Source organism: Carettochelys insculpta, chromosome 7, assembly GCF_033958435.1.
Source record: "Carettochelys insculpta isolate YL-2023 chromosome 7, ASM3395843v1, whole genome shotgun sequence".
In the NCBI taxonomy this organism is placed as follows: Eukaryota; Metazoa; Chordata; order Testudines; family Carettochelyidae; genus Carettochelys; species Carettochelys insculpta.
This window is the reverse complement of record NC_134143.1, coordinates 5,542,205-5,557,118: the sequence shown is the minus strand read 5'-3', so window position 1 is coordinate 5,557,118 and position 14,914 is coordinate 5,542,205. Positions and strand designations below refer to the sequence as shown.

General features: G+C 65.3%; 1 protein-coding gene across 1 annotated transcript; it reads right to left on the bottom strand.

The window, feature by feature from the left end:
• Positions 1-635: 635 nt before the first annotated feature.
• Positions 636-8,868, bottom strand: WNT8B (Wnt family member 8B). Its single transcript, XM_074999446.1, has 5 exons — positions 8,833-8,868; positions 6,641-6,779; positions 6,142-6,267; positions 3,649-3,791; positions 636-1,187 (listed from the first exon to the last, which is right to left on the bottom strand). Exons 1-5 carry the CDS (start codon positions 8,845-8,847, stop codon positions 636-638), a joined length of 975 nt encoding a protein of 324 aa, XP_074855547.1. The 5' UTR covers positions 8,848-8,868.
• Positions 8,869-14,914: the final 6,046 nt, after the last annotated feature.

The following is a 14,914-nucleotide window of genomic DNA, read 5'->3' as shown; positions in this document are numbered from 1 at the left end:
CTGGCCAGGCAGCCGCAGTGTGAGCGTGAGCGCACAAGTCACGGGGTGCTGGCTGGCCGCCGTCAGGCAGCGACTGATCAGGCAGGTGCCATGGCCCCAGCTTGCCAGGCCTGGGCACTGTGAGCCGCGGCTCGGTGCGGGACGGGGCAGAGCCGAGGCTGGCACTCTCTCGCCAGAGGGCTGCTCGCCAGCCTGTGTGCAGCCCAGTGTGGCCCAGGGCGGGCTGTGTGGTGCTGGTGGGCACTGCCTGGCCAGCCGCAGGGCCCCAGGTCCCGGCCCTGCCTGGGGCCTGCGGTGTCCAAAACCGCCGGCTCTAGCCTCGGAGCCAGGGGCGCGTCCGACCAGCTTGGGCGCCAGGCTCCCCGCGCCCAGTCCAAACCCAGGCCAGACCCACAGTGTCTGCCTGCAGCGGGGGCACACTGCGGCGTTGTTGGATCACCCTGCCCTGCAGCAGGCCACAGGCAGTGGCCCAGGTCCCAGCCGGCTTTGTCGACGCTGGGCATGTTTGGGCCACCGCGGCCCTTCCCAGTGCAGACAAGGCCCTGCGGGCAGCTCAGCACCCGGAGCAGAGGCATCCTCCCGGCTGCGCTTGGGACCCCACCGGCACCGGGCGGGACAGCGGCCGGGGGAGGGCCTCAGGGTCTCCGCTGCAGCTTGCGGGTGGCCCCCCCGCCCTGGCCCCGGCGCTCCTTGCGGACGCAGAAGTACTTGGTGACCCGCTTGCGGCACTGCTCACAGCGCACGGCGCAGCACCAGTGGAACTTGCAGTTGCAGCTGGAGACCATCTCGGCCCGTCTCTCCTCCACGGCCAGGCCGCAGTCCCCGCACAGCCGCCGGCAGCTCCGCTTCTCCCAGCGGCTCAGCGCCTGGCCCCGCTTCAGGCACTCCCGGCCCTCGGTGCCCAGCAGCCCCAGCGTCTTGTTCTCCAGGCAGTAGTCGGGGGAGTCCTCCAGGTGGACCAGCTCCTTCTTGGAGATGGAGCTGAAGGTCTCGGCGATGGCCCCCCGGCTGGCTGCGCTGTTGCCGGCCCCCTGCAGCAGATCCACCTTCAGGGCCTTGTGGTACTTCTCCTTCAGGTAGGAGCCCACCTCCCGGAACTCGGGCAGCTGCAGCCAGCAGGTCTGGGTGGTGCAGCTGCCCGACACCCCATGGCACTTGCAGGTCCGCTTCATGGTCCCCTTCACCGCCTGCGAGACAGACAGAGGGGCCAGCCTGTCAGCCGGATGCCGCGCTGCTGGGGCATCACCCCCTCCCCGAGCCACCTCCCCCAGTGCCAGCTGCCAGCAGCGCGCTGCAGGGCCGGGCGCTGCCCGGGTAAACGCGAGGCGCAACACCCTGCCTGATGCGCCCACAGACCCCTGTGTGTCCTCCCAGCATCCGAAAGCAGTGGGGGGGGGTGCTGGGGTGGGGTAGGGGTGCTGGGGTGTGTGTGTGTACCATGTGCGGGGGGGGTGCCGGGTGCGGGGGTTGCCGGGTGCAGGTTGTGGCTGTGGCAGGGGCGGGGGCTGCTGCCCATGGTGGTGCAGTCCAGCCCTTGCTGCAGCCGGCGGCTGGTGCTGGCCTGGGCTGGGTTCCCTCCAGCTCCAGCGAGTGGGTTCTGCAGCACCCCGAGGCCCCAGCCAGGCTTACGCGCCCCCACCCTGCCCCTCTCGCCCAGGCTGGGCTCCGGTACGTGACTGTCCCGGCGGAGGCCCAGGGGACGTGGCTCCGACATGGCGCTTGTGCTCCCCGCAAGGAGCCGCCCCTCCTGCTTCCCCCCACCCCAGCACAGCTCCAGAACAGGGAGCTCGCAGTGCCCGCAGCACCCTGGGCCCAGCCCCTCAGAGCGCCGAGTGAGCACGGGGCTGTGCCCAGGCTGCCAAAGCGCCAGGATCAGGCTCCCAGCAGCGCCCTTCGCCCCAGCCTGCAGCGCTGCCTGCGCCTTGATCCCAGGGACACCAGTTGCTGAACTGGCCTGGCTGGAGCGCAGCCTGACGGAAAGCACGTCGCTCGCCGCAGTTTAACCAGCCAGGGACAAGTCACTTCCCAGCCCCCCCGGTGTGGACACAGGTGAGTGGGGGGGGTCACACCCCTGTTCATGGGGGAGGTGGCCCGGTGTGGACACAGGCGAGTGGGGGGGGTCACACCCCTGTTTGTGGGGGAAGTGGCCTGGTGTGGACACAGGCGAGTGGGGGGGGGTCACACCCCTGTTTGTGGGGGAGGTGGCCCGGTGTGGACACAGGCGAGTGGGGGGGGTCACACCCCTGTTTGTGGGGGAAGTGGCCTGGTGTGGACACAGGCGAGTGGGGGGGGGGTCACACCCCTGTTAGCAGGGGGAGGGGCAGCTGCCAAGTGGCACCATCCCCCCCCGCCAACACCTTTCGGAGGCACATCTGCCATTGACATTATGAAGGGCAACCCCCCCAGCTCCCCTCATCCGTCGCGACGTAGCAGCACCTGACGGGTCCCTGACAGGCACAGGCCGACGGTGACCTGCCGGCCGCCTGGGGGAGCTCTGCCAATGACCACAGCGGGGCGGGATCTCACCCATGGGTTCTCCCATGTCAAACAAGGCCTGTGCAGGGAGAGAGCTGCCAGGAGCTGGGAGGTGCCTAGGGACAGCTGGTGGTACCAGCACCTCCAGCCTCACCCGACTTCAGTCACGAGGCTCCAGCCCTGGGGCATTGCTGGGACAGTGGGTTTCCCCCCACTTGGGCAAGGGTGAAAAGGGGACCCTGAAGCTCTTCCATTTCGTCTGCAAGCTCCAGGCTGCAGTAATTGGTCTTCAACCCAGCTCATCACTCCCAGAGCATCTCAGCTATGAACTAAGCCCGGAAGGATGGCTGGCCTGGCCTAACAGAGGAGGTGCTCCAAAGACATTAGAGGGCAGCCGACTCCACCTGCTGCCAGCCTGCACCAGGAACTTTGTGACTGATGTGGCTCAGTGGTTGCTTTAACAATTTACTCTCGCCCTAGTCCTTCTTCCCTTTTGTTAACAAAGCTTTAGATGTCAGCTTCTAAAGGACTGGCCCAGCATGCGCTTTGGGTAAGATCTGAGTATTTATTGACCTGGGAATGTGGCTGGTCCTTGGGGACGGGAAGAACCGGTGTGGATTTGGTGAGAGTCACCTACATAACCTCTCATCTGCGTAACGATACTGGGTGCGACATAAGTGGAGCTGGGGCGTCCGAGGGAATTGCTTGTGTGACTACTTGCCGGCCAAAGAGGCAGCAAAGATGCTCTGTGTGACGGGTTTGGTGCCTTTTAGGGAGGACCCCCCCCCCAGTCTAGGGCTGTAAGTTGCCCTGTTTGAAGCAATTTGCCCTTGTTTGGCCCTCCCAGCTGTGGCCGGAGACGCCTCCTAAATTACAGGATCATGAGCAGAACTGGAGCCTCAGCTTTTCACACCTGCCTCGTCCTGGCACGTGCCACGTCCGCCTCCCAGAACAGCCCCAGCAGCAGGGTCCTGGCACCCAGCGCCTCTACCCCTGGAACAGCCCCAGCCACAGGTGGCCAGCAATCACTGGCCAGGCTGGACTCCGCCGGCGTGAGGCCCTGGGTGGCCTGGAGATGCACTGGCCCTCAGCACAGGTGCAGGGACCATGGCATCCCAGCGAGGAGCAGCCCTGCCCGGGCACCCCGGCACCTGCCGCCCAGCGGGGGCTCACCTTCCGGCCAGCTTCGTTGTTGTGCAGGTTCATGGCCGCTCGGGCGTCCTGTCCCGTCTCTAGCGCATCCACAAACTGCTTGGAAATGGCCTCCCCAAAGCCCACGTTGTCGCTGCAGCCGCCCCACAGCCAGCCTTGTCCCCCTGTGGGGAGACACGAGGGGGCAGTGCCGAGAGTCCCTGCAGCAGCCCCTGCCAGCCCTGGGCCCTTGGCAAAAGGCTGCTGCCAGGGGAGGGGAACAGCAGGTTGCCACCCCCAGGGTGCACCCAGCCTGGACACTCGCCCTGAGCCCCGCCCCCGCTGCCATTTTCACCCGGTTTGGCCCCCCGGCTCCGGAGGGAGCTGAGCGCTTGCCCGGGAGAGCGGCCGGGGCCCAGGAGGGAGAGAGCAAAGCCCTGCAAACAGCCTCGCAGCGGAGTCTGCCTGCTAGCTCCCAGCAGGTGGCCAGGTGGGAGGTGACGTTTTCCAACCCCTCTCTGGAGCAGAGGGGTCTCACGTCCCCTGGGGAACGCTGCCCAAACACCCAACTGTCGGCCCTGCATGGACACAGGCCCCGGGCCCCCCCAGGACACAGCGTCACGCGCGCCAGGGCAGAGCCGGGCTTTAATGCAGCCTCAAAACGCACAGCTGCTCTTCCTGGTTAAGTGCCTGACTTTCTCATGGGAATACACCCCCCTTGGGAGCCCTGTGTGTCAGCCCCTTCTCCTGTGCCGTGGCTGCCCCCACCGGCGCACCAGGGCTTCTCAGGGAAGCAGCCACCCCCTGGTTGCGCCTGGAGAGGGGTGAGCACTGGGGGGTGGGGAGCACGGGGTGATCCAAGGCCCAGCTGGTGGGGAGCTGCCAGTGGAGATCGGCAGCAGGCCCAGGGCCTCAGGAGACCCCTCACCAGGACGGCTGGCTGGAGATGGCGCCAGGGATGGGCCTGGGGCTGTGGCAGGCCCTGGAGAGGGCACCGGGGCAGAGAGGCGGCCCTGAAGGGAAGCAGGGGGCCCTGGGAGAAGCCGAAGCCCCGGAGACTGGGGAAAAGGTGGTGTTAGTGAGGGTGGTTGCAAGTGGCCCAGGCACACAGCCGCCCCTGGCTGCTGACTGCGGGGCTCCTGGGCGGGGACCCAGAACAGAGAGTCCAGTCCCTCCTCTCTCCTCCCTGCGGTAACTCTGGGCCCCTGGCGTGCTCACAGGGGAAGCCCAAGTGAGTGGGCATCCCTGAGAGCGTGGCCGGCTCGGGGCCCCATGCACCGCACGCTGCACTGCCGCAGCTGCCTGGCGTGGAAGGGGAGGTGCCCAGGCTGGCGTGATCAGCTGGCCTGCGGGCAATGCAGCACCACGAGACGCGTCGGGCGGGCAGGGTCTTAGCAACCGGAAAGGGCTCCCCACAGCCGGGGCACTGCTGGGACACCCAGCACAGAGACAGGCATCTCTCACCTCAATGCGGACTGGCTCATAGGCCGTCCACTCCCCAGCTCCGCCCATGCTCCGAGCCTCCCAGACCCTCGGGGGTTATCTGTGGCAGCTTCCCACGGTTCCTCCATGGAGCATCGGCACCCCAGGGAAAAGCCTGGCTTCTACCGCGACTCCCTCCCTGGGCCCCTCTCCTGCCGGCTTTTCCAAGTGCGCTTCCATAATAGCACTGCAAAGTCGGAAACAACCGCCCCGGCAATGCACCCGGAGGTGGGGGTCCATGTGGATCCCGGGGGCTGTGCCCAACCTCGTGGAGGGCAGGGAGCTAGACCCCCAGCTCAGAACCTTTTCCATGGAAGAGGTTGAGTTTGTGGAGCAAAAAAAATCAAAAACTGAAATATTTTATTCTGAAATGCTACTGCGTTGCCTCATGGGAGCTGTTATTTAGGGGCGTCCGGCGCCCATTCTTCTCTGCAGCCTGGGCTCCCTGGTGGGACTACATCGCCTATGGCACCAGGCGCACCCCCCCTGCACCCCGGGCGGGGAACCGAGGTATCATGGTCGTCACACAGCATCATGGGAGACAAGGTTTATGGCTCCATAGAGAAGCATGGGGGCCATAATGCTTCCAGACTACAGCTCCCAGGTGGGGTGGTGCCACCTGGACTGCACATATTGTGGTTTTCTGATGAAACCTGAAAGGTTGGTTTCAGTTCGGGCATTCTGGCTTTCCAAGGGTCAGTTCAAGTTGCCCATGGAGAGCAGAAAACTCCCACCTGCCACGAACTTGATGCTCCGTCAAAGCACATTCTCAGTGCCAAGTTTTAAGAACAATAATATTTCTGCTCCGCACATGACACCCTGCCCGGCTCTGACCCTGACTCGCTGAGGCACCGTGAGGAGAGAAGCAGGTGCTGACGTATGGGCGGAGGGGGAATTAACCCAGGCTTGGCCCGTGCTACGAATTCAGAGCTAGCTCCTGGCTTGGTGCCGTTGACTCCCAGAGCGCTGCCGGGCGCCCAGGCCGGGGCTGTGTCGCAGGCAGGCTCTGGCAGCCCCCTCCGGCGCGCGCACGGCAGCCGAGCCGCGTCTCACCCAGCTGGCCGTTGCGGGAGTCGTCACAGCCGCAGTTGTCGAAGTCGCCGAGGCTGCAGTTGCGTGTCAGCGTGTACATGACGCCCGCCGAGCTGATGGCGTGGACAAAGGCCGCCTCCCGGTTCGCTGTTGGGCAGAAGCGCAGGGGCCTGGCTCTGGGCTCCCGGGACCACTGCCAGCACCTGCCTTGGGCGGCTGGGCCGGGTCAATGGGGGACCGGCCACCTCCTGCCAGGGGCTTGCTTTGGTGCAGCACCTCCCGGGGCAGAACCGCCCCAGCCCCGAGCATCTGCTCACCCCAGCCCCGTCCTGGGCCAGCTGGGGACCCAGGAGGCGAGGTCTGCCCTGCCCTCATGCTGCTGGGCGGGCGGCATCTGGTCCACGTCCCAGAGCTGCCAGCCGGGGCAGGCTGTGCCGAGTGGGAAGGGAGGGCTGCTGGGAAGAAGCGAGGCTCCCCCGAGAAGCAGGCCAGGGCTGAGCTGCGCCCGAGCCGTCCTTACCGCTGCGCAGCCCGCTGTGGCTAGAGAGCTGCAGCGCCCGCTCGGGGCAGTTCCAACGGTCCCACGCAAACTGGAACCGGCATTCCTCGATGCCGCTCTGAGCCCCGGCCGCCACGCTGCTGGAGTAGATGAGATACGCCTGCCCGGGAGGGCAGCCAGTCACCCAGGGCCCCCAGCCTCCAGCCCTCCATGGCCTGGCCAGCTGCTGGGGGCAGGGATCCAACCCAGCCCAGCCCAGCACCGTGCCATTGCCCTGCTGGCCATTCGCCCGGAGCCCTGCCCAGCTCAGCAGCACCTTGGGCCAGCACAGCCCTGCCCGGCGCCCTGGGTGCGAGAGGAGATGCCCTGAGCCCTGCCGGGGCACGGTGGGGCGCTGAGTGTGTGCAGCGCAGGGCGCTCTGGGGGAGGAGCTGAGCGGCAGGCCGGGCCCAGAGGACCGGCCAGGATGGTCCCTGGACTGCTTCCCAGCGCCGGGAAAGGGAGCGAGGGCAGCTGCCTCTCCCAGCTCCCCAGCACAGCAGCAAGAGGCGCAGCCACGCTGGCTCTGCTCTGACAGCCGCGGAGTCTCAGCCGGCGTCCAGGATCCGGAGCGGCTGTCTGCCAGCAAAGGGTCTTCCCGCAGGGTCTGGCTGCCCGCGCTGGAGGCCCAGGAGTGGCAGAGCTCAGGCCAGCAGCCCCCGGCTTTGCCAACCTCAGGCTCAGGGCTTGACAGTCCTGCGTTAGCCATTGCTGAAACCCGGGCTCTGAGCTGCGGCGCTCTGGTGCATGAGGCGGTCACAAGTCCACGGCCCTGCCCTGGCCTGACCCATCCTCTCCCTAGCCCTGGGGGACGCTCAGCTGCCCTGAGGACACGGGAGGTCAGCCTGGGGGACCCTTTGGGCAGATTCCTATAGCATGAGCCCAGCTGTGACTGACTGCTTGGCAATAGGGCTTAAGGCCCAGGTCCCAACTTGACACAGGCTCGGAGCCTGGGTCTCAGCCCTGCTCAGCACGGTCTGTGTGCGGCTGGAAGGGGCTAAGCCTTGAACCCTGGGCTAACGTGGCAGTGTAGACGTACCTATCAAGACAGCCTGACATCATGTGCAGCCATTAGTGCCATGTGGCCTAGTGGATAGAGCACCGCACAGGGACTCGGACAGCCTGGCTCCTATTCCCACCAGAGGCTATGTAAGCTGCACCAAGCCACACCCCCGCCCCGTGCCTCGGTTTCCCTCCGTGTGAAATGGGGGATCATGATACCGACCTCCTTTGTAACGTGCTTCGAGATCTGCAGACGAAAAGAGCTGGGTATTATTGTAACTTGTGACGTGCCACGGGGGGGGGGGACTCACGCTGCCGCCAGCCGGAGCGTGGCAGAGCTGCCAATCAGCACGCTGCCAGCCTCCGCCTGTGGGACCCGACGGGCACAGCGCCGCTCAGGCGGTGGCCAAGCCTGACTCTGCCTCGTCGTGACAGCCGTGCAAGGGCGTGGGAACGCCTCCTGCGTGCAGGGCTTGGGTTTGGCCTGTCTGCGCCTGCTTGGCTCACAGGTCTGGACTAAAGGAATTACCTTCCCCACGTGGCTCCCAGGGCCATCCTCCGACCCTCGTGCACCCAGCGACGCCCTCGCGGTATGCCACTGCGAGGCCCGGGGCCAGCGGGCTCTCACTCCTGTGTCCCCAGGACCCCAGCCTTAGGGGCCAGCATGCAAAGCCCTTCCCCCAGGCCACAGCCCCGCTCTCTGCTTCTTGGCCTGCTGAAGACAAGGGGAGCAAAGCCGAGCTCCTAACTCCCACGTGGCGCAGCCAGAGCTGGGCACCTCCATGCCCTGGCAGAGCTGAGCCTAAGAGACTGGCTGCCCCAGGCTTTGCCTGCCGTCCCTTAGCTCTCTTGCAACACTAAGCAAACGGGCCCGTCTCCACTGCAAGGTGCTGGGGGTCTGGGGGAACAGGCAGGCAGCCTGGGTCCCAAAGGAGATCGAAGCACCAGTGTCAGTGGCATGGCTCTGGGATCTGCCCCCAGGACGGTCGCCAGTGCACTCGCTGGCAGGCTGGAGGCCAGCGACGGGCACTGGACAAGCAGCCTCGTCTCGTCCCGCCCCAGGGTCAGTCCGGCGGCCTGTGCCCACCCGGGGGAGGCTGGAGACAGAGGAAAGGCAGGAGGTGCCCAGAGCTGGTGGGATCCGAAGCGCAGATCAAAGGGATTTCTCTTACCTTCGGGCCGGTCATCAGGAAATTATTCACTGACCTGGAAGAGAGAGAACAGGCCGTCAGCGCCCAGCCAGCCCTGGGAATGCCTGGAATTCTGCAGCACCCTCCCCCTGGGGCAGAGCCCCTTCCCCTCCTCAGAGCCCCGCATCAGGAAAGTACCTGCTCCCCGCCAGCCCTTCCTGCAGCAGTAGCTGCCCCCTGTTCCCCAGCCATTGCCTAGGGCAGGGGGCCGTTCCCCCTCCCCTCAGCCCTCCTGCCACCCTCTCTCTTTCTTACACAGGCAGATTTTGCCCAGCCAGCGGCTTCCACTTGCAAGTGTTTGGACAGCTGGGTCCTGTGGAATGACCAAGCCTGGCTCCTGGGACCTGCCGGCCAGCCCCACTGCCCCAGCCACTGGCCTCATCTGCACCAGCACCACCGAGGCTAACCAGAAGGTACGTCCCATCCAGCTCAGCGAGCGGCCAGGCCGGAAGGCCTGCGCCCGGAGCCCTGCCACACCTAAGCCGACCCCAGAGGCAGCAGTTGCAGTGCTGCCAGCTTGCGTATTTTGTTCTGAGTCTCATGCTATTTGGTGGTCGCCTTAAAGCCCGAGCTTCTGGAGGCACGTGACTGTGAGACTCCCTGCTCTCATCGGGTGACAGCGGGAAGGTTCTAGCCCTTGCAGATGCAGACAAGAGTTTGCAAACAACGGCTCAGAGGCCAGACGCAAACCAAAAGAAGCTCCGATTTTCTTTACGCGCATCTCTCTGTGTCTTGGGCTAGTGGCTCACCATTTTTTGACTGCTGGGATCAGGGCTCCCACTTCCAGCTGGGCTGGGAACCAGACGTGATGAAAGCCCAAAGAAAAGCTGCTCTCCCAGCTCAGGTGGAGGGCGAAAGACTCTGCAGCCCCGACCTGGCTTTTATCTGCTGCTCCCAGATTTGAGACAGGTATGGGTCGAAGGAGGTTCAAGGAGCTCCTGTCTGGCTGTTCCAAAGGGAACCAACAGGCTTTTAAAGCTCCTCCATCATTGCTCTGTCTCTACTACACCCACTCTTCCAGCCTGACCTGATCTCTCTCTGTATTGTTACTCTTTGTTTATAGCACCTTGGGCACCAGCCAGGAACAGGTCCCCATTGAGCTGGGAGCTGTATGTACCCATCCCAAGAGACAGGTGCTACCACAAAGCGCTTGCGGTCCAGGCAGACGGAGCGGAGCAGAAACAGACAATTCCTGCCGCAGAGATGCAGGCAGAACCAGGAAGAGAAGCCAGGCAGGACAGAGTCAGAGGCCACAGGGACCCACCAGATGATCCAGTTTGACAGCCTCTATCTCACAGGCCACCCAGCTACCACACGCTAAACCTGACAACCAAAGTGAGACCAAAGCTAACAGCAGGCACAGAAAATTTAAACACATTAAATACTCTTCCGGGAAGGCTGCAGCATAACCCTGCTTTACTTCTCAGAATCCAGAGCGATAACACACAAGAACCCCAAACCAGAGAGAGACAAAGCAGGCTGCTCCAAAAAACAGAGCACGCACCCCACCACGTCTTATTCTGATCCCAGGCTTTCCAGAGCCCATTCGCCTGAAAGCAGAACCACGAACCTCCCACTCCCCCACTTCTGGAATTTAAAGAGGAAGATCACAATTTTTACATAGTTTTCAATATACCGTAACTAGCTCTGCAACAGCAGCCCCTGTGGTATAGTTGGTCCCTGGAGTGAGGGAGTGGGTGGCACAGGTGCGAGCAGGCTCTCCAGGCCACCCTTGGGTGGTGCTGAATAACGGGGATGCCCGCAGAGCGATGGGGTCTGCTTCTCTTCTCCCTGAGCCGGGCAAACCAGGCCAGCGGCTCAGCTGGCATCAAGCTGCGCAGTACCGGGAAAGATCAGGGACTGGTTATGTGGTGGCTCCAGCTGAGGGTCTGTGGGAGGGAGAAATGGGCCTGGCCCACAGCCTAACCTCAGTGCATACTGGGCACAGCCTAAGACGGAGACAGGGTGTGGCACAGGGTTCACCGCCCAACCTACCACACTGCCCTTGTTCCTGCAGTGGGAGGATGGACCCCAAGCGCTCCGGCAAAGGGAGGTGGGGAAGGAGGCACCAGAGCCTGCAGTGAGGAGTGGGGACACTGAGGCACAGAAGGGCCCAGCCCAGGCCCGGCCCGGCCCTGCTAAGGGGGTGGGGCTGGTTGGCCTCTCCCGCTGGAGGGCAGCGGCAGCACTTTGGGGACCAGCCCCCGTGAGCCCCCAGCGGTTCCCCGGGACACGCCGGAGGCGATCAGAGCGCGGCGGGTGGGGGCCAGGCCCAGCGGCACATGGAGGAGGCCGAGGCGTCGGGCGGGCGGGATTCCCTGCCGGGGCTCCCGGGCCTGCTCGCTGGGAGACGGGCCCATCCCCGGCTGGGGACCCGCACGCAGGGCGCCAGGGGTGGCGGAGCCCTCCCGGCAGGGCTGGGCCGGGCCGGCTCCGAGGCGCTTCGGCAGACGTCCCAGCAGCCCGGGCTGCAACCAGGGCTCGGCCCATCCCGCCAGGGCACCGCAGAGCACCGCGCCGCGCCGCGCTGAGCTCGGCGGCAGGGGCCGGGCAGGGCTGGGGCGCGGCTGGGCCGGGCTGGGGCAGGGCAGCCACCCGGACACCCCACGGAGCCCGCAGCCAGCCCGGCCCGGCCCAGCGCGCTGCACTCGGGGCGGGGACACCCCTTAGGCTCCCAGAGACGCACTGCAAGCAGTAGCAGGGCAGGTCTCAGCAGCAGCGGCCCCGAACGGACACCCCGTCCCCACTGCACTGCCTTTCCTGGCCCAGCACCAGGGCTGGGCTTGGCTTGGGCCGCTCCCTCCCCCTGCCCACGGCCGGCAGCAACCTGGGTGTCCGCCGGCCCGGCCAGCGCCGAGCACAGTCCTGGCGAGGGAGGGGGCGAGCCCCGGGCTCTGTGGAGGGCTGAGCTGAGCCCGGCAGCTGGCCCACGGAGAAGGGGCCTGGGGAACACCTGGGCTCTGTGGTGGGCCGAGCTGAGCCCGGCAGCTGGCCCACAGAGAAGGGGCCTGGGGAACACCTGGGCTCTGTGGTGGGCTGGGACGCACAGACCCAAGAGGGCTCCAGGGCGAGACCGTCCTCACACCAGCCCTAATGTAGACAGGGCTCCGCACCGGTAGCTCATGGCTATTTCAGCCCTGCCCCGCTCCCTCGGGAGCCCCAAGCGCAGCAGGAGGCCAGTTCTTTGCCCCGCTGTGGGGATGGAAGGGTGGCTGGCTGAGCAGCTGGCTAGCCCCGGGGGCCAGACACCAACAGCTGTGGAGCCGAGTCCCACCCAAGGCTGGTTTCAGTTAGAGGGGGCCTGGCCCAGGGGACTCAGCTCATCTGCCCAGGCTGGAGCACCGCTCAGCCACAGTCACCCCCGGCAGCCCCCGTGTGGACCCCGTCGAGCAGCCCCAGCCGGAGCACAGCGGGGTCCCTCCAGCCCTTCCCCTCCCACCCCTCAAGCCTGGCCTGGCGCAGGAGAAGGCGGGATTGCAGGGCCAGGCCCGGGGGTGACACAGCCCTGCCCGGGGGAACAAGGCTGGGCCTGGGGGTGACAGCCCTGCCCCGGGGTGCTGGCTCTGCAGAGGACTAGTTGCTGGGACGTGACTAGGGCACCGCTGCTCTCCCTGCTGCCCAGGGGGTGCCCCTGGTTGGGCCCAGGCGCTGGCTGGGAGGAGGGTGGGTGAGGAACGAGGCAGCCCTTGCTCGTGCGAGGAGATGGGCTTTATTCAGCAGCCCCAGGCCAGGCAAGCGGCGGGGGGGGTTAGTGGCCCAGGACCTGTAATTCACCCACAACGCTCAGCCCCGGCAGGCTCCATGGGGGGAGCTGCGTCTCAGACAGCCCAGACGGGCCCATCTGCGACCAGAGCTCCCTCCTGTCCCCAGGCATGCGGCTGTCGGGGAGTTCGCCCTGCACCGTGGGACCGGAGCGCCTAGTCCTGGGGGAGCCCTGGCTGACTGAGGCCAGAAGCCCAGCCTGTGACCCCAGCTCACTCCTTAGGGCTCCCACCCGACTGTTCCCAATGCACTAGGTGCCTCCGGATGTCCTCAGGAGCGGCACTGCTTTGGGTGCAGCCTGGTGAGCCTGAGGAAGGGCTGGAGTTGTCCTCTGGGCTCGGCCAGGATGGGACCTTAGTGAGCTGCCAAGGCAGGAGTTGTGGGGAAGGCAAACGGAACACCCCTTGGGGTGCGCCCTGACCACCTGCCCACGGCCCGTGACTTACCAGGCCTGGCAGAAGCAGAGGAAGGAGGTGAGAAGGGAGACGCACAGATAAGGGTCCATGTGAACCATAATCCAACTGGCGAGGAGGTCCGAAAACGCTGGGTGAGCCAAGCCAACCCCAGGGCGGGATCAGCCTACTGCCCGGCCGGCGCTCCCCGTACAATGAGGAGCTGCATGTCGGCCGTGTCCCCACTTGTAGGGCGGGAGACCAATCCAACGGGAGGGCTCGAGGGGGTGGTGAAATGGAGCTCCACCACTGGAGATTATCTACTTAATTAAAGATTTTTTTCCCTAAGTCCTTCAGCCAATCAGGACGCGAGTGCCAGCGAGAGCCGGAGCTGATCAAAGGAGCACCCCAGGTCCCTCGCAGACGAATGCCCCACGACGGGATAAGAGGGAAAAATAAAAAGACAGAAAGAAAGAGACAAAGCAAATCCCTCAAAATAATCCCTGGATGAGATCTCCACCCGACATCCTCCCACCCCCCCGCCGCCTCTCCGCCCCCACGGCCACTGGCAGGGCCTGGCTCGCAAGCTGGGGCTCCTCCTGCCTGGGAAACCTCATTTGCAACCAGGAGTTGCGTCCATGTGTGTGTGGGAGGGAGAAAACGCTCTCGGGGTCTGGGAGCGGGACCCACTCGATGCCAGGCCAGCACGGGGCACCTTGCGGCTGCGAGCCAGGCTGGGGTGTGGGCACAGCCCCGTCAAGCTAGGAGGAAATGAAGCTGAATCCTGGAGCCAGGCGGCCTTCCTCTTTCAGGGTGACCTGCCCCGAGATCTGCCTGCCCCAGCTCCCCGGGGGAGCATGCGCTCCTCTGGGTGGCACAGGGGGTCCCTTGGGCTCCTGGCAGTCGCCAGTCTCCCCTCCGCCCCGCACAGCCTCCTGCAAAGTCCAGCGTAAGTGGACCTCACGACCTCAGAGCGCAGGCAAGACAGGGCTCCCTTCCCCAGGAACGGCAGCACACCCGGGGCTGGCTGAGCCTCACAGCTCCCTGACAGTAGCTGCTCTGAAACAGCTGCCTGGCCTCCCAGAACGGTGCCCTTGTCCCTGTATGCGAGCGCCCCTGGGCCCAGCACTCCCTGCCGCCACAGACCCAGGCACACCCGTCACTCACACGCGTGGTGACTTCCCTTGCACGACAGCGGCTCTGCCACAGCCTCCTGATTCTGCTTCCATGCGGCTGCAGCAGGGTCCAGTCGTTACAAGCACCTCCCATCTGCTCCTTCTGCCTGTGACCCATGCGCCGTGGGCACTCCTGTGCTGCCACACTGCTGGCACCCAGGGATGGTCCCCTCCCTGAGTCACACAACCAGCTGCACTCTCCCTCCATTCTGTCACCCCCCCGGGGCTCACATCTCCCTGGCGGAGCCCCCTCCAGGGGCCAGAAGTTAGCTCAGCCCCCCCCCCTCCCCCGGCTTAGGCCGTGTGACAAGGGAGGAATTTGTGACCATGGGCACCTGTCTGCAGCAAGCTGGACTGAGGCCTGACAAGCTCATTGCATAGTCGCAGTCACCGGCTGCCCCCCGACTCGCATTGGAACGGGTGCTTGTGAGATAAAGAGCACGGCCACAGCGAGAGAGCCGCAGGCGGCTGCTCACAGAAGGCGGGATGGAAATGGGATTTTGCTAAGTGCCACTTCAGACAGACCGAGCGCTCCCGGCCGGGTCCCGTGATCTCAGACAGAGGCATAAGCCCTGACCGAGGTCACTGGGTAGCAGTCATGCAGTCTCCCTGACCGCAGGGCTGAGGCTGCTGGTGTCTGCAGGGACGGGAGATTCACTCTTCTTTCGGCAGCAGGCTGCTGATCGGGACCCTGCAAAGAGCCGCTCTGGTCCCTCCACCATCCCTGTCCTGCCT